At 40.6% G+C, this 27,875-nt stretch overlaps 1 protein-coding gene across 2 annotated transcripts; it reads left to right on the top strand.

Annotated features, from left to right (window-relative positions):
* Window positions 1–476: 476 nt before the first annotated feature.
* LOC143279537 (kinesin-like protein KIF11) lies at window positions 477–27,852 on the top strand. 2 transcript variants are annotated; one of them, XM_076583605.1, is made up of 26 exons: window positions 477–573; window positions 1,960–2,187; window positions 2,878–3,019; window positions 3,539–3,658; window positions 5,529–5,653; window positions 6,619–6,709; window positions 7,633–7,699; window positions 8,028–8,106; window positions 8,819–8,915; window positions 9,718–9,813; window positions 10,239–10,327; window positions 10,756–10,843; window positions 11,273–11,482; window positions 12,357–12,564; window positions 13,063–13,235; window positions 14,680–14,808; window positions 15,432–15,599; window positions 16,363–16,440; window positions 16,960–17,021; window positions 17,581–17,680; window positions 18,598–18,681; window positions 19,530–19,625; window positions 20,999–21,221; window positions 21,662–21,885; window positions 23,151–23,252; window positions 26,079–27,852. In XM_076583605.1, exons 1-26 carry the CDS (start codon window positions 518–520, stop codon window positions 26,280–26,282), a joined length of 3,339 nt encoding a protein of 1,112 aa, XP_076439720.1. In that variant the 5' UTR covers window positions 477–517; the 3' UTR covers window positions 26,283–27,852. The 2 variants fall into 2 exon arrangements, with proteins under 2 accessions (XP_076439720.1, XP_076439721.1); XM_076583606.1 differs by lacking the exon at window positions 23,151–23,252.
* The last annotated feature ends 23 nt before the right edge of the window (window positions 27,853–27,875 follow it).

The raw sequence follows: 27,875 nt of genomic DNA, 5'->3' as shown, positions 1-27,875 counted from the left end.
CTTGCTTACAAATATGTAAGCAAATCAGTTATTTCTATAATATAAGAAAGCTCACAACATTACATTCTATATCTCTCTCTGCTAACACACATCTCCACAGCTTCATGCAGCTGAATAGTAAAAGTGGGTTTTCCCACTGAGGAGCTACTAAGACAGCCTTTACACATGATCTTATTTGCTGTGTACAGCCATACTCAGTGCATCGATTGTATTGCATGAAAGTTTGGAATAAATAGCTTACAGGTTGATGGTCAGATTTATTACACATACGCAAAGAATGTTAATCCAAACTTGATCAGCCACTACGTTCCAGCCAATCGTCGTCTAAAAAGTATCGAATCAAGGGAGAAAAATATTACAGCTGAAACTTCCAGTTGGAGTGATGTCCCGTTGCCGCCATTTCAAATTTAACCAGTTAAACGCAAGCTTTTGGTAAGCGACCGAATATAGAATGCCTTCTCATTGGACAGCTCAAACAGTGGCAGGTTTGAACACCAAGAAAAGTAAGGAAAGCAAGATGCCGAAGCCAGTGAAAGAAAAGAATCAAAACATCCAGGTTGCCGTGCGATGCAGGTTTGTGGTTATTTTCTCATGTTTTGTACAACCCGAAAATGCTTCGAACTTTACAGCCTGAAAATGTTTCGAACTGTTTCCACTCGGGCGTAATGTCAGTGATCTGTGCGTGTGACTTGCGGAAATGGATCACAGTTTACACCCAAGTCATGATGTGTGTACGATCGTGATCGTGAGCGTTGATAGTTGCAGGCAAATGCTCAGACATCGTGATGTTATGTGCCTGTGTCTGTGAAACTGTAGGGCAGCAAACATTGAAGAGAAATTGAGAACGTGTGCTATCGCAATCACCCCCCCTCTCTCTCTCTCTCTCTCTCTCTCCCTTTCTCTCTCCCCGAACCCCCCCCCCCCTCTCTCTCTCTCCTTTTCTTTCTCACACACACACTCTCTCTCTCTCTCTTGAAAATACTGTTGTGTCAAGGTGCCTTGCCTTTCTCACAGTGCTTTTATGTTGTGGACATGTACATCACTGCATCAGTATAATAGTATACTATTTATAATTAGTCATCACATCACAGTGAAAGTCATAATCCAGTCAATGTGAACATTGGTTACATTTTTGGTTTGTTTTGTTTTGTTTAATTTTCCTGTTAAAGTTAGAGTACACCAACACAATATAGTGAAAATAAAGATTGACCTGGAGTCAGTTTCATATTGCTTCAAAAGAGTTCATTTAATTTTATATCAAGATTGGTACCACTGTCCGTACGACTGAATAGTGTGTGTCATGAATGACCCTCTGATTTTAGACGGGGGTGGGGGGGGGGACAGAAAAAAAACCTGTGATTGTCAACACTAAACAAATCTGTAACTTGTCCCTGGACAGGCATATCACATGATTCCAACAAAATGCAGTTGTAACTAACTACAAAATTTATGAGTTTATGTTGTTGTTGTTTTTTAACCCACACACACATCAGGACAGGAGCACATTATAAAAAAAAAAAAGTTTGAATCTTTGATAGGACAAGACAGGGGTTATCTTTTTTGTTGTTGTTGTTTTTTGTTTTGCTTTGGATGTGTGTGTTAAATAACATGCACATCTTCACTTGGCATCAGAATACTGGATTATGTTAGCACATACTGACATAGACACTAATATCTAGGGAACTCTAGTGTCTGTGGTTAGCAATACAGGATTTCAATTTATTCTAAAGTGTACATGTAATTTGTACAAGAATCCGGATACATACTGACATGGTGTGCAAGTGCACAAATTATAGATTTGTTAATGGTACATGTATTAGATTTTAATGAAACACAACTGAAATGTGGTGCACAGAATGACAGATTGAGACTGTTAGTTGTTTGTTGGTTGGTGCTGACCTTACAAAATTTACAGTTTGTGCACAGATAATGATGAACTGCTTTTTCCATGGTGTGCAGGCCAATCAACCAGATTGAAAAGCGTAGTGGCTCCTGCTCTGTGGTCAACTGTGATGCTGATACGCGGGAAGTGTCAGTGAAGGAGAAGCAAGGGATCTACCCTCACACAAAGACCTTCACCTTTGACCATGTCTTCCCACCCTGCAGCAAACAGATTGATGTTTATAATGCCATGGTCACGCCTGTTGTTGAGGAGGTGCTCTTGGGATACAACTGCACCATTTTTGCGTGAGTGTTGTTTCTTGGTTTGCAAACAGTATTTTCGCTGACTTGTTAAAGATAATGTCTAGAAATAGTAGGTGTCTTTGTAATATATTATCTGGTTGGTGTCCATGTTTGAACTTGAAGTGTGTGTATCACTGTGTGTTGTAGTTTCCAGTGATCTAATTTGTAAGAAATGGAATATATAATTATAAAGAATAGAAATTAGAATATCTGAAATAAGAAAAAATACAGAGATGCATTTGTCTTAAAAGGTAAATGTTGCTACAACGAAAATGTAAATGTCACAGATATGTTGTGTCACTGAGCACGGACACTATCCTTTGCACTTTGTTAATTCATAACAGCTTGCAGAGTTACTGTGACATTGATTTGATCTTCAACCTTGACCACAACGTATTTTATTAGCAAAACCCTTTTTCATCCATATTTGTGTGGATTTATGTCTTAACCCTTTCACTGCCAAACTCACATTTATGCAGCAGCTAGGTCCCATGTCACTGAAGGGTGACCAGATCATGGGACTGTGGTAGGATGTCATATTTTCTACACATGACAGGGGAAATCCCCAGCTATTTTTAGACACCATATTTTCTGTTTATAGCACAAGGGAATTCTGCACTCAAAATTGACTAGCAGTGAAAGGGTTAAGATGTCTTTTAAATTCATGTTCTCTTTTTTATCCCCACCATCTAGCTATGGTCAGACAGGCACAGGGAAGACATTCACCATGGAGGGAGAACGGACAGACGACCCTTCCATTTCTTGGGAAGACGACCCCCTGTCTGGCATCATTCCTCGTGCCATGCACCAGGTCTTTGAGAAACTTCAAAATCAGGTGAGTGAGTTACCTCTGTTACTTCAACTTTTATGCTTGTTAGTGAAAGTAGATCACCCCCATCAGTGGATTCATCTTTGTATGAATACATTGTTTTTGTTGTCTGTCATCATTTCAGTTTATTATTAATTGAACACTCAGAATAAAATGCATACAGCCTTTCTTGATTTCCTTCACTTTTTTATGTGTAGATGCATGGAAGACTTTATTTAAATTAAGTAAAGTTGTTTTCTTAGCTTACCTAAAAATACAATATTTTTGTAACTCAGTCTGAGTGTGTTAAAATAATAATCAGATTTATAAAGGATATTGAAATATGTGTAACACTCAAACATGTGTTTACATTTCGTTTACTTTTAATATTTTAGATCATATTAGTGCTTTTTCATTGCTTTTGACATACACTGCTGAAAGAAAACAATGTCTATAGTCTTGTAAGAGTTCATAACATTTTCTTTTTTATTCTGAATGATAACCCTTTTTTCTTTTCTTTTTTGGTGGGATTTTGATTCTTGACAGGAAGTGGAATTTTCATTGCGAGTATCCTTCTTGGAGCTGTATAATGAAGAGCTCTTTGACTTGCTGGGCTCTACAGATGATCCTCTACGTCTGCGCATCTATGAGGACAGCTCGAAAAAGGTCTGGATCACTATCGTACTTCATTACTCTTTTTTGTTGTTGTTGGGTTTTTTTCTTTGTTTGTTTTTTTATATAATATAGAATGACTTGAACCGAATCTTTCCTGCATGTTGGGTATAATGTCAAAATGATTCAACTTTCTACAGAAATGTGATAGCAAAAAAGGTGTTTCACAATGCTTTACCCTCACTTAGGGCGTGTGAAAACTGGACCAAATAGTTTTAATGTTTGTTGTGATGCATCCTCTTCTGTCACACTTACTTAGAATGTTCTTCATTTCATGCTTGCTCATTTGTTCATCAGTTTGTGTCAGGCATCCTTTCGCATGCAAGACTGCACTGAAAATAGAGTCTCAGTTTCACAGAAGACTTCTTTTTTTTCTTTCTTTCTTTTTTTTTCTTTTTTTTATCAATGTTGACTGTTCCGTTACACACTTTGCATCCTGTTCATTTTTCATAAACGCCATGCACAATGAGTCATGTTCAGCGAACTTGCGCGCACCCACACAAGAGCGCACGCACGCACACACACACACACTCTGTCTCTTTGTCTCTCTCTCTCTCTTTCCCTCCCCCACCCTCCTCCTCATACTTGATTACTACTGTAGATCATATTTTCTGCCACTGTGTAAGCTGAGGTGACACCTTTGATACAAATCACTGTCAGTCAGAATAATGATACCGAGTTTTGTTCTTGACTTTTTGCAGGTTTTGTATCCGTTAATGTTTTATGGCATTGCTTATGGAAAGTTTCCAGCACAGATATGGACATATATAATAAAAGAGTACTCAAGGAATCTGTGCTTGTAGAGGCTAAGAACTCTGTCTACGCTTCTGTGTGTGTATGCACATTTCATTTCGTTTCAAGATTTTATTTCATGATGGTAAATTGAATAAGCAACAATTGCTTTTTTACATCAAGCCACATTCATGATACTAGCTTTGCTTTTTCCCTTCCACCCCCTGCCATGTCTAAATTTTGATTAGATGCAGACAAGTAGGTTAAGAGAAAAAAAAAAAGAAATACAGGATCATATCTGACTGCCAAAATTTCTAAACAAAAATGGTTTGAGAACAATGATATATATATATATATATATACCTATAACATAGTATTTTCTGGCATACTTCAAATATCTGGGAGATAGTATTTTCTGGCATACTTCAAATATCTAGGAGCAACCCTGACAAAGGATGGAAGCAGCAAAGCAGAAATAAGAATTCGTATTGGCACAGCCACCGCAGCCATGACCAAACTGAACAGAGTGTGGAAAAGTAACATCCGATTCTCCACAAAATTCAAACTCTACAAAGCCCTGGTGGTCTCCATTGTACTGTATGGTTGCGAGGCATGGACACTGACGGCTGAAACTGAAAGGAAGATCCAGGCTTTCAAGAACAAATGCCTGAGGAAGCTCCTTCAAATTTCCTGGATCGAGCACAGGACCAATGAATATGTGTGGAGCAGAATTAAGAACCTTGCTGGACCTCAGGAACCTCTCCTTTCAATTGTGAAGAGACGCAAGCTGATATGGTTTGGGCACAACACTCGACACACCAGTCTGTCGAAAACAATCATGCAAGGCACAATCGAGGGCGCGAGAAGAAGAGGAAGACAGTGGAAGAACTGGCAAGAGAACATCAAAGAATGGACTGGACTCCATACACGTGAGCTGCTGCCGGCGGCTGCTGACAGAGACAGATGGAGAAGGGAGGTTGCGTCTGCGGTCCTCAGGTTTTCCCCCAGTGACTACTCTGTAGTTATAGGCCTGAGCAACTGAGCAATAACATAGTAATTGTTTATATATAAGTGAATGCAAGGCTACGAGAGTACATGGATGGTCAAAGAATGCCTTTGTGTGTGTGTCTAGGGTTCCCTGATCATCTCAGGACTGGAGGAGGTGGTGGTGCGAAGCAAGGATGAGGTGTATAGCATCATGGAGAGGGGGGCCCGGCGCCGTCAGACTGCTGCCACTCTCATGAATGCCCAGTCAAGGTGAGACGTTGTGCTTAATCCAAGTTTTGTTTGTCGTTTTTTTTTTAGAGGGTGGGGGATGGGTTTACCACACATGGTGTATAGCATTTACATTGTTTTTGTGGGCATGTGCCCATCATTCACATTGTTTTCTGTGCTAGATAACTGAATGCACACATTTGGTTCACAGCCTGAGCAAGTTTCACGTCTGGCACACAGTGGTGTCAAAGGCAAATCTGGAGTGAATCCTTCAGCCCTGGAATGGTCCCTCTGATCGGCTGAGCTATTAAAAAAAAAAAATTATATATAAAAAAACCTGTGATTTAGAGTTGTTTCCATAGGTCATGATTAAGGTGGCAGCCTTTGGATTTTTCATCACTGAGGTGTATTACTAGAGTGGAAAGGGTATTCTAGAGTGGATGCGATCAAAACTGTATAATGACAGAAGTTGCAGTGCTCAGCAGTTATTTAAACATTCTCGAAATTTCCTTTAATCAGTTAATTGATAGAACTGTTCCCCTTTTGGGGGGAAAGGGGTGGGTTAGGATAAGATTTAACAAAACTGTTCATTTTCATGGATCCATTCGATGCAAAGCAAAATATTGGTAATATTTTTTTGGTGTGTTTTGGAGATGAATGATAATTCTGGCACTGAAATCCTTGAATTAGAATCATTTTCTGTCTGCTGGTATATATTGCATAAATTAACTCTGTGTATATCATATGTGTGTGAGAGAATGAATGAATGAATGAATCTTTATTTTCAAACGGTGAAGATATTAGCACTTTGGCCGACTTACACATCTGCCGTTGTTCTAAGAGACACACAAACATGTAGGTATATAAATGTAGTTATACTGAATACTTAATACATGTATAATGTATGAGTATAACACAGCGTCAAACTGGGAGACACAACACAGAGAGAGGGAGTGAGACATTATAGTTGCACATGCCCTGATTTGCTATGTTTTGCTGTGTTGCAGTCGTTCTCACTCTGTGTTCTCTGTCACCATCCACATCAAGGAGAACACAGTGGATGGAGAGGAACTGCTCAAGACAGGAAAACTCTATCTGGTCAGTTTCCCACACCTGTTTATTTCTTGGGGATGTTATGAAATGTTGATGTGAATAATAATCATCTGAAGGCATGCTCTGGTACACTTAAAAAGTCTTCTGTTCAGTGTGTTTCAGGTTGGTTTCATAACTTACCATGAATTATGTCTTCCTTAAGCGTGTTGCCGTTATGCTTGTTTCTTTTATTTCATTATCATTGTCTTTTTAGTTTATGAATAACTGGAATTTGAAAACAAGAATGGTTTATATTTTATTATAAAGAGGTTTGAATCTTTTTTTTCTTTTATTGGATTTATTGGTGATAAGGTACCTGATAAATTCCATGATGTGCATGAGATTGCTTCCATGTGAAGGAGATCATGTTGTTTTGTTAATAAACAAAATGTGTTTGTGAACTGGACTGCATATTCATCGTTTACCATGACTCACTAGTGCTGCAAAGGAAAAACTTCATTTGGATAAAATGGAAAAGGGGGTGGCAATGTTACAATTCAGTGATGATTATAGAACATATGAATGCTTTTGCACACTCCCAGGTCTTAACTGCATTATACAATTTTTAAAGTTTCAAAAGTGCATTTTTTGGGTTGTACGTCACATAGGTGTCAGGGGGCAAGAGAAATCTACTTGTGTTAAGAAAATACAAAGAAACTAAAGAGTAGCCTTCATGAATGCTTTGTTTGCTTGTGTAAACCAGACTCTTATATTATCCTGATTTGCATTTAAGTGGACTTTACTGTATCAGTATTTTTGCACAATATAGTTAGGTCCATCATCTGCAGCACCAGAAGAAGGCACTTTACACAGACTAGTTCATGTTGTAACATCAGTAGGTGACAGAACCTTTGTAGACAAAACACTATGGATCTTAATGTTTGTAGCATAGTACACTTCCATTCAGTGTAACTGGTGTGGTGTTTCAGGTGGATCTGGCTGGCAGTGAGAACATTGGTCGTTCTGGGGCAGTGGACAAAAGGGCCAGGGAAGCAGGTAAGAAGAACCACATCATCTGTCATTAATGCATAAATACTTAACATATTTTGCTGACTGTAAGGTGCTTGGAATTGTAGGTACAGCCTCCAAATATCTAGCGTTATGATGCTTTGAATATTTGATCTCCCATGGAAGGTGTCATGCTGTGTGGGTAAAGACATTGTCTAAACAGATAAAATGAACAGGATCATCCATTCTAGGAAATAAAAGTTCTTTTCTTCTTCTACTGTCTGCTGATTTCACAAGATACATGTTATTGCGGTGTTGTCTAAGTGGTGACCACAAACTAGATGAATGTAAAGTGTGTTTTGTATGTTCTGTGCAGGAAACATCAACCAGAGTTTGTTGACACTGGGCCGTGTCATCACAGCACTGGTGGAGCATGCTCCTCATATTCCTTACAGGTAAGTCCTTGGTCAGGCTGCCTTCTTTCTTCCTCTGCATTCATGGGCTGCACCTCACATTCGTGTACAAGTGGGTTTTTACATGTATGACTGTTTTTACCCTACTTGTAGGTATCCATACTCTGGGTTTTGGTGTGTGTGCATGATGGGTTTGTTCATGTTCCCATAACCCGCCAAACATTGACATGGATTACTGAATCTTTAGCGTTCCTATATGACGATCCGCATATGTATACACGCATAGAGGGTTAAGGCACCAGCAGGTCTGCACATCCATTGACCCAGGAAATCGGAAAAATCTCCACCCTTAGCCCGCCAGCCACATGTACAGTATGCAAACCCAGGACCCTTAGATTGATAGTCCAACACTTCACATTTTACCATTCCATGAAGTATGAGGTGGTAGTTGCTTCAGGAATGAGGTTATTATATCATTATGCTTTGTATCATCCCCAGTTTATTTTCAATGTCTGTGTAATTATACTGAAATGTTTCTTTAACCTTGTTACACTGAGATATATATAATGATACATACACCTGATTCATTTTTTAAATATAAAAATATTTCAGTTAATGTGTTTTCAGTCCAGGTATGTCTGTTGTCGGATGGCTGGACTATAAGCATCAATGATGAATATTGATAATTAAATGAGTTGATGCTGCAAGGCCAGCATGGAGGCAAGACTGAAGTGGGTTGTTTTTCTTCTGGCAGGGAGAGCAAGCTGACTCGTCTCCTGCAAGACAGTCTGGGAGGGCGCACCAAGACCTCCATCATTGCCACTATTTCCCCCGCTTCTGTCAACCTGGAGGTCAGTTCTGTTTTTGTCACTGTCCCTTCCTGGCTCAGATATTTGTTGTCTAGAAGAAGAAAAAAAACTATCCACAAATTTTGTTGTTCTTATTTGTTTTTGGTTGTTTGTTTTAGTTCAGGGGATAGCATCATTCTTAGACTCTCAGAATGAATGTAGAGATGTACAAAGTGGTATCACTTCCAAGTGGCAACTGATTTTTTCATTGAAAGGTAGCAATAGCAATATGGAACCTCTATTCATTGTCACATCATCCTATTTTGTTTTGTAAAGAAGTGAAAGATTTTAGCTCAGTTTTGTGACTTACTTTTGTAAAGAAACACAAAGAAAATCAGTCAGAAAATCATCTGGTAAAAACTATGGCAACAACAATAGTTTATTCAGTAAGGCCATGACCCCATTTGAAGGGATGATCACAAATTTCCATGTGGACACATTAAGCATATAATATTTCTGCATGTATGTATACATAAACAAAACTGTGTTCTAGTTGACCAATCATCAAACCACGACATTTTAATGACTTGTAAACAAATATGGCAAGATTCAGAATGATGTTTTCACTTGTTGAAAACAGGTGACACTTATCAAAAATTACCTGGTCTTCAAAAACACCACAATGGAATTTAAACTTGTCTCAGATAATCTAACATAGGACAATATAATATAAAGTGAAATTCATCTTCTTTTGCACATCAAACTAGAAACACAGAAAGATTTTATAGAATGAAATTGACACGAACAAGCAGGTGATACAGAGGAGGGTTTTTTTATTACATGAGATATATGTTTGTGTGCACAGGAAACATTGAGTACACTTGACTATGCCCACCGTGCCAAGAACATCACCAACCGACCTGAGATCAACCAGCGCCTCACCAAAAAGGCTTTGCTCAAGGTCAGTGCTTCACCACCGTATAAGTTTGTTTTGTTTTGTTTTTTATTAGATTATTGATACTTGTATAGTTTGACAGGTGTCCTGTCAGATTGATACTGTAGATGATGATCTGAACCATTGTTTACATGATACCTCCCTAGAGAACATGTTAGAAAATTGTTCTTTCAGTGTTGAATGATTTGCCTTATTCTTCCATTTGTGTAATATCACAAATTTGAAAAGAAATAAGTACTACTGCAAACACATGACACACAGACAACCTCTACATGCACCTGCGCAACACACACTGGCAAGATCATTTTGAATTTGTGGTGCTTTGGGATTCTTTACACAAATACCAGACATTTGTTCTGTACACCAAATGTCACTGATGCTGAAAGCCTGTGGTGATTTGTTATGTGCATTTGCTATCATGGTGTTGTCAGGAGTACAACGAAGAAATTGAGAGGCTTCGTCGAGATCTGCAGGCTTCAAGAGAAAAGAATGGGATCTACATTGCTGAGGAAAATTATGTGTAAGTGAGAGCCTGTTCTTTTCAAAATGTGGAGTTTGTGTTCATTTTATATTACATGGCTTATTGAAAGGGGATTCAGAAATTGGTTAGATTATATATATTATATCAGTTTTATGCTGTCTCTGATATGCTCTTGAAAGATATTTCTTCATGGCATTCAGCATCTGCAATTTTATTTGTTCCAGATGTTTGTTTGTAGTTTTTTTTCAAATTCCTAAGAAAATGATATTTTGCCTGCAGACCAAATCATGTATGTGCAGGATTTCTATAGCTGTTTTAAGTGCTATTCCTTGATACTTCCAGTTTAGAATATGTAGCCGTTTGGTATCTTAATCATCATTATCATCATAACAACAGTAATGATAATGTATTGCATGGGGAAACGTCATGCAGCAACCACAAGGTGGTGACACTGTGGGTGTTCACAGGGCTATGCAAAACAAGATTACACAGCAGGAGGACAACATCAGTGATCTGGAAGAACGCATCAGGTGCCTCACAGATGAAATGAACAAGGTAAATTTTCACAGTTCACAATAGCAAAGGCTGAGATTGAAGGAACAGATGTACTGGAGTGTGTGGGTGTGGGTGGGTGATGATATGGCAAAACACATTTAAACTTTTCTTCACTGGATATGAATCTTTCCATTGTTAACATGATACTGGTGCTGAGTTAGATAAAGCATTTATTAGTTTGGAAATATTTCAAACATAATTTTTTTTCTATCACACTTGTCTAAATTAGTGAATAGCACAAAAGTGACTGTTGTTGAATGGGTGTGTTTGTGGTTCCTGGGTATTCTTGATCAGGATTGATGACTGTAAGTATGGAGGGGGTGATCCTTTATCTGGATCACACAGTGAGTTCTTGCAATTGTACTGACTAAAAGACAGCCGCTGATCCAGTCCGTAAAACCTGCTGACAATGTTGAAATGGCTTGTCAGTTGTCAGAACTGTTCACGGACACAAAGAAAGACTTGGAGGAGACCAGTGAGAAACTGACCATCACCACAGGCAATCTGGACAAAGCCACCACTGTACTGACCAAGACCAAGACCATGCTGCGGGAGACGGAAAAGGATCGGGATGAAAATGCTCACCTCCTGTCCGAGCATGTCAGCACTGAGACCCACCTCTTCTCGCAGGCCACGGAGGTATGTTCAAGGCTTTGTTGAAAAAATGATGATAATGATGCAGGTTGGTGTACAAACCTTTCAGGCAGGGAGGTTTTGATGTTTACAATAAAAGGTTATGCGGATATAAACAAGTATTTTATTTTACAGACTACAAGGTGCTTCGTATTATAAGGCGCACTCCCCACATTTTTTTTTTATCTGATTTTAACAATGTATAAGGTGCAGCACATTATAAGGCACCTGAAAAAATTGTTAAAATCAATAATGATCAACATTCAAACAATCAAAACAAACTTCTTCTCTGGAGACAAGATCTAGAGAGATTAGACTGACATCATTCATGATTGCATTATCAGTATACACACAAGCTTGACACACACTCACATTCATATGAAACAGCACTATCATTTGCTTTTGATCTGATTGTGTCCGCCTTGTTTTCTTTGGCACTGGTTGCAGAGGGTCGGAGGGTCTCTGTCAGAGTTTCAAAATGATTAGAACTTGATGGATTACTTTGCACAGAAATTAATCATTCAGTACATGAGTTGAGAATGTGTGAGTTCATGTCTTATTCAACCCATGTGAATTCATGTCTAAATCAGCCTAGGATTAATGTCATTGTTATGTTAGAATTGTGCTTAGTCAACAGTACTGAAAGGTTGTCCTAAAAAACAGAAGGTACAGGACAAGTAATGGTACGGTAAAGGTGGAAGAAAAACACATAAAGAAGGGGGAAAAGAAAAAAGGACCAGTGATAGTGGGACAAAGATGGGGAGTACACATTATGAATGGAATAGAAAAAAGACAAATGATAGAGGGATAAAGACGTAAAGATGGAGAGCACACATAAAGAAGGGAAAGAAACTTAAGAATGAGAATGGTGATGTTTCAGCTGCTGACCACCACGGAATCATCCATTGGGGATGTGCACGGGCTGCACGCCAAACTGGACCGCAAGCGTAGCGTGGAAACCCACAACCAGCAGGCTCAGCAGACCTTCCAGGAGCGCTTCCACGGTAACCTAAAGACCATGAGACAGCAAATGACCACCTTCACAGAAACCTACCAGGCTCTGAACACCCAGACTGTGGACACCCTAGGTAAAGGAGTTGTGCCCACTCTGCACTTCTGCTTGTACTGTGTTTGCGTGCTTCTTTCTGGGGGGAACAACACAATGCACACCAGCTTGATACATTGTGTTGCGTGATAATTGGATGTTTGAGATTCTTTGGAACATATAAGTATTCAACATCCTCCTTGTTCATGGAGCAGACTTCACTACAGTTTTTCTATCAGCTCATATCTGCTCTTCTATTGGCTCATCTTTATATCCCCCTGGGATTTGTCTCGGTGTCAACTCTACAAGAGCTATTGAACTGAAAGCAGTGCAGTATCCTATGTTGCTGTATTTCTCTCTTACTCCTGTGAAAAGCAGAGCAGTTGCCTTATGTCTCTAATCCTCCATGCATGTAAGTTTTCATTTTAGTGTTTAAGTGCATGTTTTACATTGAACAGAGCAGTTAAGCATGTTATACATGAAAAGGCGCTATGTAAGTGAAATGATGATGATTATTATCATTATGACCTGTGTGTTTCAGCGTCCAGCATGAAGCGCCAGGAGGACTTTGCCAAGAAGCTGCAGGGGGAGATGAGCGCCCTGTCATCCCTGGTTGGGTCACAACTGGGTCAGGTGACTCAGCACCAACAGCAGCAGTTCGCTGCCACCAGAGAATGGGGCACTGGCCTGGCATCCTCGGTGGATAAGATGAAGGTCAGTAGTGCTTCCGAGTGCAAACAGTTGGGGCAAATTCTGGACTTGGATGAGATTTGGCATGTTCGTTTGTATGCCTTTGTCATGTTCATATACATATTTTGGACTCGAGACTGGGGCTTAGACTGGTTTTAAGTGATGAGCTTTTGAATATACACGTAATTTCCGAACAAATTTATGAAGATGCGTTGTATCGTCTGTAAGACAAGAAGAAGAGAGACAAGATAAAGAAGGGATCATGCTGAGGGTGCACAAATTCAACAGTTGCCCATTTATACATAAATCCATTGCAGACCAGACCGTTTACCTTGAAAAATTATATTATCTGAAAGAAAGGAAACAGACAGGTAGAAGAGTATGATTGTCACAAAGTGCAAATGATTGAGATATAGATATTTCTTCTTGTACTTTTTCTGTTTCTGTTTCTCTTTCTTTCTTTTTTTCTTCTTTTTTTTTTCATCAGCTTTTGCTTCAAGAACACTTAATCCAAATGCTACTGACTACCAGAAACAGCTCAAAGGATGTTCAATAGAATTATGTTTATGTGTGCTGAATGTTTCCAGTGAAGGAAATATCCATCAGCATCAGCATGTATTAGTTTGTGATCTGTCTGCATTTTTTTTTGGCTGTTTTATTTTCTTCTTATCTGATTATAAAAAAGAAAGGTACTATTTACTAATATAATGCATATTAACAATAATGATCATAATGCCATTGATGTGCATATCCTTGTCATTATCTAAATTGATATTTTCCGCACATAAAAATAATTTGCATATGTGGAGTGATGGCCTAGAGGTAACGCGTCCGCCTAGGAAGCGAGAGAACCTGAGCACGCTGGTTCGAATCACAGCTCAGCTGCCGATATTTTTTCCTCTTCCACTAGACCTTGAGTGGTGGTCTGGATGCTAGTCATTTGGATGAGACGATAAACCGAGGTCCCGTGTGCAGCATGCACTTAGCGCACGTAAAAGAACCCACAGCAACAAACAGGTTGTTCCTGGCAAAATTCTGTAGAAAAATCCACTTCGATAGGAAAAACAAATAAAACTGCACGCAGGAAAAAATACAAAAAAATGGGTGGCGCTGTAGTATAGCGACGCACTCTCCCTGGGGAGAGCAGCCCGAATTTCACACAGAGAAATCTGTTGTGACAAAAAGAGAACTACTACTACTACTACTACTACTACTACTACTACTACATGCATTACATGCTGAGACCAGTCTCTAAGTCTAATGCAGTAGTTTTGTCTGTTACACTGAATTTCTTTTGTTTTGGGTTTTTTTCTTGCTATTGTTATTATTTGCTTTCTTTGCTTTCAACCGTTCTTTAAGTTTCTTTCTGTTTTCATACCGTGTTATTTTCTTTTGTTTTGTGTATATTTTTGTGTTTTTTAAAGAGAGGTAACGAGTGACCATGAAGTGATGGCTGTGTGTTACTCAGACCAGTGAAGAAAGCAGGCTGTCTGAGGTGTGCAGTCGTGTGGTGATGACCGGCATGAGTTCTGTGGAGGACAAGCTGCAGCATCTGTTGAGTCAGCTGCAGACCATGTCCTCCGTGCTGCAGACACAGGTCGGTCGTGAGCATAGTGTCAGCATAAAGTGTGTGAGTGTCCGTGAAAGGTGTGTGTGTTGTTCGTGTATGTAGGTTTAATGTTCTTGTGATGGCTGTTTATGCTGCAAACACAAGTTGGTCCTGTGCATATTGTCGGGGAAAAGTGTGTGTGTGTTGTACATGTATGTAAGTTTAATGTTCATGTAAGAGCTGTTTATGCAGCAAACACAGGTCAGTCCTGTACATAGTGTCAGTGAAAAGTTTGTTAGTGTTGTCAATGCATATAGTTTTAATATACTTCTGAGTGGTATTTATATGATGCTGCAAACACAGGCTGGTCCTACACACAGTTTCAGTGTAAAGTGTGGTGAGTGTGTCATTCCCACTTTGCTGTCTGCTGGGCTTTAAGCAACATGATTTGATTTGAGTGTGTTGTTCATGCTGTAAACAGTGAACACAGGTTTGTCCTACACACAGTGTTGGTGTAAAGTGTGTGATTTTGTACATGAGTTAGTGCAGCAAACCTTTTTTTTTTTGTTTGTTTTTTTGTTTTGTATTCTTTCTTTCTTTAGTGTGTGTGAAAATGGAAAGAGAAAAGTAAAATCAGCGAATGAAGACTATATGCCTGTGTCCATGTGCAGAAAGAAGAGCAGGAGAAGCTGATCCAGGGCCACCGCCAGCAGATGTGGGAGAACATCGTCAGCCTGTCGGCCGTGGTGGAGGACCACGTGGAGAGGCAGAGCCAGCAGCTGGAGAAGTTACAGCAGGAGACACAGAACTTCTCGGTTGTGCAGACTGGGTACAGTCAGGTAGGTGTGCCATCTGTCTGCTGTGTTCAACCGTTGTAGTACTGAACAGACACGGCCTTTGTGATATATATGTGAAATGCGAATGCAAAATGTTTTCTTCAGATTAGGCCAAGGCCCCTAACTGATGGAGCAGTCATATATCAGTTGTACAAGTAATTGTTATAATCAAACATTGAATTATGGATAATGGTAATGATATGTCTTTGTAATACAAAACTTGTGTTGCTCATTTTGAATAAGCAGTGATGGCTCTTTACTTTGAATTGTCTCACGTCCTAGCTGGGCGCAGTGCACATTTGACTATGACTCCACATCATAAAGGTTGTACCAGATATTTATTTTCACAACACACAAAAGGAATAATGAAAATTTTTAAAAAGACCTGGCACACGTTTTAATCGTGTAATGTCTTAAAAAAAACCAAAGAATTGCAGTTTGCCTGAGAGTGAGGGGACGCCATGACAGAATCAAGTAGACTTCAGACTTATGATCCAGTGTTCCTGATTGATCAGGATTTGAAAGACATTTTACTCCCAATTATCTGCACTCCATGGAGGTGTGAATGGGTGCCTGACAATGGTTGGGGAAGGTTAAAAGCAGCAGAAGAAGAGAGTTCATTGCCCCTATGGCAGTAAAAGGCTATGGAACTTATAATCTCTGTTTTTTCACCTTTTTTTTTTTAACCTGTGAGTGAAACTTAACATTGCAGTCTGAGGTGCTTGAGAATAACTGATGTTACTTTATATGCACATTTCTGTTGCAGAACATTGAGAGCAAGCTTCAGGAGCTGATGACACTGGTGTCCAAGCAAAACGCTGACCGAGATCAACACATGCAGCAGGTCAGTCCAGTGCAAGCCTTGTATATGCACATATCACCAGACATGATTACAGTCTGTGCCCTTTAACATGCATGGCTACTGTTCCAGAATTCACACATTTGTTGCAGAAAAGTAAATAATCTCTGACTAAAGATTGCATGCTTTTGCTTCCACAAGTACATGTAAGTGTCACTTACCTTGTGTTCTAGCTGCCAGGGCTTCTGGACGCCTCCATGCAACCATGTTATACTTGCAATTTTAACGACAAAACATCTTGGTTATATGTTATGCTTTCTCTCTCTCTCTTTTTCTCAAAGTTATGAACAACAGAAAGAATTATTTCTTGCCTGTTTATTTTGAGCTCTCTTTCTCTCTGTGTGTGTGTCTCTCTCTCTAATTCACTGTCTTTGTCTTTTGCTTCTCTCTCACTGTCACTAACTCCCCTCTTTGCTCTCTCTTATCTTTACTTTCCTAGTCGTAGCAGCGTGAGCACTTTGAGGGCCTATAGTACATTAATATATATGTGTCCACTTATTCCAGGTCACATCGCAGCTTGAGAAAACCCAGTGCACTGAAAACCTTCTCCGTTCCCAAGTGCAAGAGTGAGTAAGATTTCCTTGCCTGTGTGTATACATATATATTTTAGTCTGCGTGCACACACAAATGACACACACACTCACACTCACATACGCTCATACTCACACTCACATACACTCACGTGTGCACACACACACGCACGTGCACGCACACATATTCCTACCCTAAATACATAACAGTAACACACACAGTCATACCATGTACCTTCATGTTTGCAGATACACACACATACTATTTGCTTTAACAATAAAATCAAAGACAATTTACCCACATCAGACACACACACCCAGACCATATACATAATCATGTGCATTTGATGTGTGCAAAATCTAAAAATTCAATCACAGGCTGTTTTATAGAAATTGGAAAGCTAATGTTCAGTTCCCTTTACACATTAGAAGAGGGTGTTATTTTCTTAACCACACCTGCAGAAGTTAGCTCAGTGTTCATAAAACATTGTGGTGTCTCTTGTCATAGGTTTTAGGACTGCCTGATTTCATTTCACTTGTAAAGAACATTCAAATGGATATCCCTTTTTATCTTTTTTTTTTTGTTAAATTGCAGCCGCATGGACAACTTGCACAGCTCTTTGGAAGAAGCAGAAAAGATTCACCAGGAAGAGCTCACTTCTCAGTGCACAATACACACCACACATCTAGAACAGGTGAGTCATTTCTGTGTGTGGTCATACTGACTCCTTACTCACATCAGTCACAAAGGACTTTTACTAGTCTCCCCTCCCTCTTCTGTTGTTGTTTTTTTTCCATGTATGATTGCAATCACACTTATATGTGTCACTTGTATCAGAACCTGTCCAGCAATATGATGACATTCTTGAATAGATCACACACACACCTTTCTAAAACCAGTTACAGCTCAGCAGCATGATGAATTTTGCTGACACCAGTGACAGACAAATAACCCAGTGCTGTAGTGTGGCATGCTGTGCTGATAAACAGAAGAGATCAACCAAGTGAAAAGAGTAGTATTATGTGAATTTGAGCCAAAGTTCTGAGGCTTCATGGCCAGTTGTGCAGATGAAGAAATGCTGTTGTCGTTTGTTACCTGAAGTGTATGTTCATCACCACTTCTTGATGCTAGTGTGATCCCAACGTAAGATGTGATGGTATAGTGTCTTTTCTGTGAGTGTGGGTCCTGCTCTGGGACCATGGTGTGACAAGAAGATGTGAAGACCCGTGGAAGGAGTAGTGTGGTGTGTTGCAGTGTGGGTCAGTAGTGATTGTTTAGCGTCTATAGATCTGAGTGTGGGTCCTGCTCTGGGACCATGGTGTGACAAGAAGATGTGAAGACCTATGGAAAGAGCATTGTGGTGTGTGTTGCAGTGTGGGTCAGTAGTGATTGTTTAGCGTCTATAGATCTGAGTGTGGGTCCTGTTCTGGGACCATAGTGTGACATGGAGACATAAAGACCCATGGAAAGAGCATTGTGGTGTGTGTTGCAGTGTGGGTCAGTGGTGATCGTTTAGTGTCTATAGATCTGAGTGTGGGTCCTGTTCTGGGACCATAGTGTGACATGGAGACATAAAGACCCATGGAAAGAGCATTGTGGTGTGTGTTGCAGTGTGGGTCAGTGGTGGAGGAGTGTCGTGTGGCCAACAGCCAGCTGCAAACAGACCTGACCACCGCCCTCCACACTTCCCAGCAGGTAACAACGGCTGTACTGTTTCAGTTTGTGCAAGGCTTGTGTGTGTGTGTCCTGTTTCTTCATTTGTGCTCTTTTACATTTGTCATTGAAAAGTTCAGTAAAAGCAAGGTTGTTTGGTTTTTTTTTCATTATCCTTTTGTCGTTGAAGTTTCAGTAACACTAGGTCATTCTTTCACTGTTATTCTTTTGTCATTGAGAAGTTCCAGTAACAGCTAGCTAGAATTAATTTCAGTGTACGTAGCCATCAGAAGGATAAGACAGTATGTGTCTGGTTGGAGCAGTGTGAGGCTGGTATGAAGCAGTTTGTAGCAATATCTGACCGGTATTTTGCAGCATGTGCTGGTGGAAAGCAGTGTGAGGCGGTTCTCCAAAATCTCTCTGTCTGAACAAAGTCCTTCAGTCAGACTTCCTCATTCACCACCCTACCCTGTGGAACTCCTTGTCTTGTAGATTAAGACACTTCCAGTTTATTTACAGCTTATATATTTATAGATATATATAGAGAGAGATATGTATGTATGTATATATAGAGAGAGATAGATATGTCAATAGATATTTGATATGTATATTGTACTCAGTATGTACTTTTGGGGCATTGTCTTGTCATAGTTTGTAATGTTCCTCATTTATTTGGAATTGCATATTTTGCGAATGATGTAACATATTCAGTTGCATTCTCACTGGAACTATTGTAAAGAGCAAAATTTCTTTGATCAAGGACTATGTAAGTAAACTTGTTATATATATGTATCATAAATATTTGACTGACATACATCAGGATGTGCAGGTAGAAAGCAATGTGTAGCTGTTGCACTACATTGTGTTGTTGTGCATGTGTGTTGTGACAGGTGTGGAAGGACCATGTGAGCAGTGTGCACCAGCAGGTGAAGGAGCATGATGGAGCACTGCAGGACCAGATGGACCATCTTGAGGGGGCTCTTCAGGTACCCTGCCGTCATCCACCTCATTGACTGACCGGTGTGCTTGTGTTTGGACAGGGGTATTGGCCGCTGTGGCAAAATCTGTTTGGCGTTGGATTTCTGATGTGGTGTTCAGCAGGGATCAGGTTTCCAGGCCCTGTTGGTGTTGTGTCTGCCCTTGGGAAAGGCAGTTTACTCTGATTTTCCTCACTCCACCCGGATGTGAATGGGTACCTGACTTAGGTTGAGGAAGGTTAAAACGGTGGAAGGAGAGGATTTGGCTCCGTCTTCCAATGCTGAGCCCTGATATCAATTCACTGCTCCAGTGGCCTTTTGTATGAGGATATGGGACCTCAAACCTAAGCCACACCTGCTTGACCCCTTGACTGCACTGTTGACGCACAGCATACATCTTAAAAACAGAGTGCCACATTGGGCTGCATGTGTCCTGTTTGTAGAAAGAAGGATGTAGATATTGCCCACAGGGATTACAGAAATGTTATGTGTCATGTTGGATCTGAACATTACAAGCCCCTTCTCTCACTGATTCACACTGTTCTCTGCACTCAGCTCTTTTAGGAAATCCTCTAAACCTACCTTTTTTCAAAATAGCCCCTACACACCCACTTCCTCTCACTCTTCCCAATCTAAAGTTTTTCTGGCTTTCTTCTTACAGTTATTTCTTGTCAGAACACGAACTCAAATTGGCTAGGTTTATTTCTGAAGCTTTAAAAGTCTGTGTAAATTTGCAGAGATAGCGACTTAAGGGATTAAAACCATAAGTTAATGTTGGCTATGGCCTAACAAATACACGGATATCTGTACACAACTTGCATATATGACCATTGCAATAGCAATTAAGACCAGGGAGGACTTGGCTGATCCATGCAGTTACATGGATAAGCACTGTGTGTGTGTGTGCATGTGTGTGTGCGGGGGTGGGGAGGTAGGGGCGGAGGGGGGTTGTGTGTGTGCGTGAGTGCTTGTGTCTGTGAGTGCCCATGAATATGATACCCCTGAAACTTAGTGAAGTGTGAAAATTAAGTGTTTATGATGCACGGAATTTTAATTATATATTTCCGATTTCGTTTCACATTTAACGATGTTTTACGCCATGGGCTTAGCTCACCGTTGTTTTGGGATCAATGTATCTAAAAACAATAAAGATTTGTTCGTTCGTTCTTACAGTTATGATTTCCTGTAATCTTTCATGCTTCTGAATCAGAGCTATGTGTGATTGGTATGTAAGCGCTTTTCGGACTTTAGGAATTCAGGGGGAATCTGGCAGCTTGCAATATGCAATGTCCCATTCTGGTAGGAAGGGTTGCTCCGCTTGTTTGCCACCCCTAGGCCCTACCTTACCAGCTTACCAAAGGATGCATGGCCTTTCCCAACAGAAACTGTCTGGAGACGCCACATCAGCCGTGGACAACACCACAGGCATGGTGTCTGAGAACCAGACCCTGTCGGCTGAGGAACATCAGAGACAGGAAGGGCTGGCCTCTGAAGCCCTGAAAGAGGTGACGGCAGTGTGTGAGTCTGAGAGTGCTGGTCTGCTGCAGCGTGAAGAGGAGCTGGATGCCTTCCTGCAGCAGGAGCTCAGACAGGATGTGCCCACAGGTCAGTGTGTCACTGGGACTTTGACTGTTTCAGTGTAGGTCTTTACTCATATGTGTCAGCTGGATCATGCTCTTTCACTCACACTTATGTTTGGACACGTATGTGCACACGCACTTACACATATGCATGCGCACTCTCTTTCTCTCTCTCTGTCTCACGAACACATTCTTCCACACTCACACACACACTGAAAATCACACACACTCTCAAACCTACCCATCTCAACACACATCTCAAATTCCATCCAATACTGTAGACTGTTAACAGTTGTCATTGTTTCACCTTTTTTTTTTTTTAATGATAAATGACTGTAGGTCAGACTCCCCAGAGACGAGAGTTCAGCTACCCCCACACCAGCCAGTACTCTAGACTGTTAACAGTTTTCATTGTTTCACCTGATCAAAAGGCTTTTTTTTTTTTCTTCTGATAAATGACTGTAGGTCAGACTCCCCAGAGACGAGAGTTCAGCTACCCCCGCACACTGACCAAGACGGAGGAACACAACGAGCTGCGAAGGCGATTCCAGGATAGCTACAGGCCCGGACCCGACCCCTTCCCCCTCCGTCTGACCCCTCTGAACCCCGAGGAGGAGGCTGATGGAGACAGCGATTCCCCGACCAGCGGGGTGGTGTCGAACCCAGGGTCCACCAACTCCTCAATGCAGGTAAGGGGCCTTTGTGAAAGTTACCCGTTTTCTGTTTGTTCTAACATGTTGCCCATCGACAGACCTTTCATGTTTTTTTGTCTCCTGAATTTTTTTGCGTTTCCTGATTATTTACCATGTGTCAAATTGCCTTTTATTGTTCTTCACTTTCTCTTGACATTTTAACATGTTTTGTTTGAACTAAAGTTATGTTCAACTAATGTTAAAACGTTTTTATCACTGTTTTGTGTTCTTTTCAACTGGATTTAAGAACTGAAAGGTATTCAGCCCTAAAACGGCCCCTTTGCAGTCAGCTGGGTTATAAGCAACACGATTTGATTTGAACTAATGTAAAATATATACGTAGATTAAAAAAATTAGGAGTAATTAAGAACAGAATAAAATAAATCTAAACGTAACATTGAATAATCAGCCAGACATAAAATAAGTAACTTTGCTTGTGAATAAAACTGAAGTGTGCAACTTCAAGCCAGTAAAAATTGGTTTGAAGCTGTGTACTGCTGTTTAGGAGCAAGTGCCACTGCATTTATTTCTTCCAGTACAAAACTAATGTCAGGTATCTGTTGATTTTTTTTTTTTTTAACTGGTGTATGTGCTTCATTTATTGCCATGGTTATTTTCATTTCTGCTTTAGAATAGTGTGGTATATTCATGTATGTTGAAGGTGAAGTTGTGTGACAAGCAAAGATTTATCATCTTTGGCTGGCAAATATAAATATTTGAGCTTTCCAACCTAACAAAGCTTACAAACACCCTCAGTTTTGGATAAATCTGCCCTATCGTCTTCATACACAGCACAGTCATGGCTACTTCAGTTGAAAGGATCCTCACTGATGGGAAAATCATAGTGTATATATTGCTATGGGGTCTCATGTGCATGACATTACGTGCAGCACCAAGGGCTTTTATTGTCATCTGTGCATGACATTTGTGCAGCACCCAGAACTTTTATTTTTTGTAATCTGAAACGCTGGCATCCCAGCCACCATACAAGGTCCAGTGAAGAGAAAGAAAAATCCTCACTCACACTCGGGACTTCTCTTGTTTCTAAGGAGCAAGCTTTGTGCAGGTCCATTTTTGGATCATCTACTGCCACACAGGGCAGTTTGCTCATGGCAACAAGTTAATCACATTATCGTCCGCTGTCATAAAGGGCAGTGTGATGGTGGCAGCAAGTCACACACTTCACTGTCATGACAGCATAGTCCCCTATCCGTCATCCTCCCCTCAGTCTTCATCCCTGTGTGCCCTGTCTGACCCCTCAGGGAACGCCAGAGGGAGATGACGGCAACGTGAGTGATGCTGGCAGTGAGTGCTCTGTCACCTCCACCACCTCTGGCATCTCCACTGCCAGTAGACGCAGCAAGGTAAAGCTTCCCGCTTCCATCGCTCCCACTTTCTTTGCCAGGAAGCAGGGAAAAGAACAAATAACAATGATTGAATATTGCATCAGTATGTCCCAGACACCCTATACTGGATTTATCCAGTGTGTGTCCTTTTTTTCTATATTTCTCATATGACACAAATTATTATTCTACTTCTTCGTTCATGGGCTGCAACTCCCACATTCACTCGTATGAAGACGAGTGGGCTTTTACGTGTATGACCGTTTTTACCCCGCCATGTAGGCAGCCATACTCCATTTTCGGGGGTGTGCATGCTGGGTATGTTCTTGTTTCCATAACACACCAAACGCTGACATGGATTACAGGTTCTTTAACTTGCGTATTGATCTTTTGCTTGTGTATACACATGAAGGGGATTCAGGCACAAGCAGGCCTGCACATATGTTGACCTGGGAGATCAGAAAAATCTCCACCCTTTACCCACCAGGCGCCGTTACCGAGATACAAACCCGGGACCCTCAGATTGAATGTCCAACGCTTTAACCACTCGGCTGTTGCACCTGTCGACACACGACTAACAAAAAACGAGGCTGACTTACTGCACAAACTGAGCATATGATCCACTTCAACATGAGCTATGGGAGCAGTTATGGACACAGCATACGCCCTTCCTCCAAAACAAAGTATGGCTGCATGTGTTACAGGGTATAAACTGTCGAACATGTAAAAGCCTACATCACAAATCAATAAATTTAGGGACTCACGGTCCTTGAATGCAGATGAAGAAAAAGATAACTGTAATATGGTATTGTTTTTCACACACACACACACACACACACACACACACACACACATACACACAAAGAGAGAGTGAAGGAAATGCAGCAGGGTACTTTTTAACTTTTTTAAAGGGCAAACAAAAGGCAACTACCACCAGAAAAGATGTAAAGGATTCTGCACATAGCACTGGGGACTAGATGTCTACTTTTAGTTCTTCTCCACCCCCAACCACCATTGTTTGTTTATTACATATTTTATCCTGTTCACTAACTTGTCCACACTGTTTTACATTAATATCACCAGCACTTTTTTTCTGCTCTATTTTCCATGCCATTTCAGTTGCATTATCCCCATGCCACTCACCCCGAGTCCCACACACACACAGCCACATCCAGGTGTGTCTGCCACAGAACCAGCACCAGCAGTCCGCAGAGAGCTATTGATTGTAGGTAACTGGGAAACCACACACCAGAGAAACTCCTGCGCTTTTGCTGAGTCACTTTGGTGGTGTTCACTGGTGCTTATTCTGATTCAACATATGTAAGGCACCTTATATGTCCCCAACTGATAACAATAATCACTTGGTCACAGAGCCAATGTGAGCATTTTGCTGGGACTAGAGACCCCTCCATCAACATTTCTCCATGAACATACTGATACCAAAGGCTGGAAGAAACTCTGCACAAGCAGGGATGTGGAGAGGAAGTGAAAGTCACTATCAGAGCAGGGCATAAAAAGCCACATAATTTGGGGCAATTTTTTTTTATATTTGATATGAGGATGACGCAACGCTTTACCCTGTTTTGTGATGTATCCCATTGTCAGTTAGGCTCAAGAGACACTGACACCTGCAGTGTTGGAAAATGAATTTGAGCAACACTCCTAGAGAAACATCCATGAAGTGGATGACCCTCAACTGTGGTGTCCCAGGCTTAGTAATCTGAGTCCATGGCACACTGATCTCAGGGTAGAGGCAGGCCAGTGGCCAAGAATCACTATCTCTGATGGGACTCTGTGTCCATCCAACCATCAGTCCTCCACCACTCCATGGTGGCAGCTGGTCACACATTTTCATTTTTTTCTCTGCTGATGCGATCACTTCCTGGCTGCCATCATTTCCTTAAATGCACCATGTGTTTCCTCTCAGGAAAGCAGATGACAACAATTTTTAATGATTGATAGAAAGACATGAAACTGTTTATCTGCTTCCTCAGAAAATGAGTGAGCAGATACTCTTGTCACAGTCCTTACCAAAAACAACAACAAACATGTTCAGAAAGTTGATTGTCATCAAATATGATAGCTGCTTTATTTTGGGGGGAGATTTAAAGCCTTCGGAATACAAAACTACAATGGTTTTATCATTTACTCTAGTGTTGGCTTACACTTACTAATGTTTGCTCAGTGTCAAATTGTTCTGTACAAACAAAAACAAACAAAAAAAAGAGAGAGAAGAAAAGAAAAGAAAATTTTGCATATCAGTAGCAAGTAAACATGAAACAAATCGTTAGATAATGTGCAGTTAAAAGGGAGGGGTGGCAGGGATGGAAAGTGTTGGGAGCAAGCTCAGAACACACATACATTACATAACAGACAGACATGGGCAGTATGTTTCTGTGACATAATGCTCTCACTATGTATACTGTTTACAGTCCATTCTTCTTTGCAAAGCACTGTATCACTCATACCAGCCTTGTGAAGGGTGGGGAAATCAGGAGAGACAGATATCTTCAGGGGGTGCTTGGATTTATGATGTATGTGTCTCATGAGTCACATCTTTCAGTCTCTCAACACACTTTTGGTTTTGTGGTGACCTCCTCCAGATTTTTTTTCTTTGTTATGAACTTTTTGTTGCCGCCTTTAAAAATATGGATGATGTTTTCTAGTGCTGTGCAGTTTTCACCATGTTTTTGACAGCCTGCCACTGTGCTTATCATCAACTGGGCTTTAAATTGATTTGACTTGAAAACTGTGTTGAAGATGTTTAGGGGGAATGATATATGTGTGCCACAGCACCCACACTATCTACATGGAGTGATGTGTATGTTGTTGATAATGTTTTTCCAGCAAAGTGTGGCCTCAGCAGTGTCGGAGGTGGACAGCAAAGAGAACAAGGGAGACAAGAACATGAAGCCGCCCACCACCAACGCCGTCCGCAAGGCACGTGTCCAACGCACACCCAGCAAGGGTTCTGCCCCTTCAAAGAGCACCACCCCCAAAAAGGCCAGACCTGCAACAAAGCTGCCTCTCCGCAGTGCCAACATGTCCTGAAACTGCCCACATACAACATATGTATCTGTCACAGGAGTAGTCACCTTTTTTATTTAAAACACAAAGCTGACATCTATGATGGTCCAGAGTTTGTAGACTGTACAATTTTTTTTATAACACTCCTTTATGTTTCTTTTAGTGTTTTACGCACTGGTTGTCTTTAGCTTGGAAAGGATGTGATCAGAGATGTCTTTTAGCTGCTGATTTTATTCCAGGCGGGGTGTTTTAGTGCCTTAATGTTGAATTCAGGAATGGCAGGAATCTGTTTTCAAATATTCATTGGAAACTGACTGCTAATTTGTTTTTTATACATGTACACAGACAAAAACATCACATGGACCAAAGGATATCTCAGTCTGCCTTTGACTTTTTCCGCTTCTGCCTTCAGTCTTTCTGTGAACAGAATTCAACAACAGATTTCTTTCCATCTCTTAAGACTCATGTCAAGTCACACGTTTGCTGACTTTTTTTTCTTCTTCCCCCACCCCCCCTCCCCAGTGCAATCCTTCAGTGTAAAAGGCAGGAAAAGGGTATTAATGTGTTCTTTTAATTGCAATGATTAAGGAATTTTGTACAGCCAGATAATAATAACTGAAAACTTTATTTGCAATAGAAATCAGGAGGTCCACAAATCATGAAAAGGTGTATGCATTTCAGTCTCAGAAAAGTACACCCGATAGCATACGCATACTGAGAAGAGGAGGATGGGGGATATGAGTGTTTGAAAAAGCACTCAAACACGATTTTGCTGCTATTGATGAAATTTTGAAAAGTTTACAGTGACCATATGACATAGATTAAGATGAAGTGAGAACAGACCAGCAGAATACCAGATGACCTGTATGATATTGTGACATTGCATGTTGACAGTGAGAAAAACAAAAACAGTGGGCATAAGTAATGTGGCTGTACAGTGTACATGACATGGTTATGTCTATGTTGAATTAGAGTACTGAGTTTCTTGTCCTTTCACTTGTCTGTCTCTCTGTTTCCCCAAGGTTCAACAATATCAGCTTGCTTGTCCACATGTGATGTTTTCTTTTGGTAGCCCTCACTCTCTCTCATTCGCTTTCTTTCTCACTGGCTCTCATCCCCCCCCTTCCCCCCCCCCCTCCCTGTCTATCTTATATGTAAAGCACTCAGGAAGCATAGTTCACAATATTTTTTCTTTTTCTTTTTCAGTCTGCATTTGTGTTGACTGCTTCTCCCAACCCCAGGCTCAAAACCCTCTGTAATTTATTTTCTGCCTGTCTTTCCCACTTAGTTTGGTTTCCTTTTTGTCTCTGTCATTGCGCTGTCACTGTGTGCATCTTTGTATCTTGTGTACAAAAGCTGTGCATGTATCTTATGTCTTGTCTCGTATTCATTTTACCGTTTGTCCACAAGATGAAACTGCTCATTACTGATAATTTGTACTTTGATGTCATTCTTGTGCGTTGAATGAATGTTGGATTTTTTTTTTTTTTTTTTTTTAACAGCACTTTGAACTGTGTTCTTAACAGTTGAGATCCAGTTCAGTTGAGGATTTTTAACAACTGTCACAGAATTTTGTGACAAATGACAAATAAAATGGTGCTTGAAATTCTCCAGCTA

This window comes from Babylonia areolata, chromosome 2 (assembly GCF_041734735.1).
Source record: "Babylonia areolata isolate BAREFJ2019XMU chromosome 2, ASM4173473v1, whole genome shotgun sequence".
Lineage (NCBI taxonomy): Eukaryota > Metazoa > Mollusca > Gastropoda > Neogastropoda > Buccinidae > Babylonia > Babylonia areolata.
The sequence above is the reverse complement of the archived record's forward strand: the minus strand, read 5'-3'. Positions and strand labels throughout refer to the sequence as shown.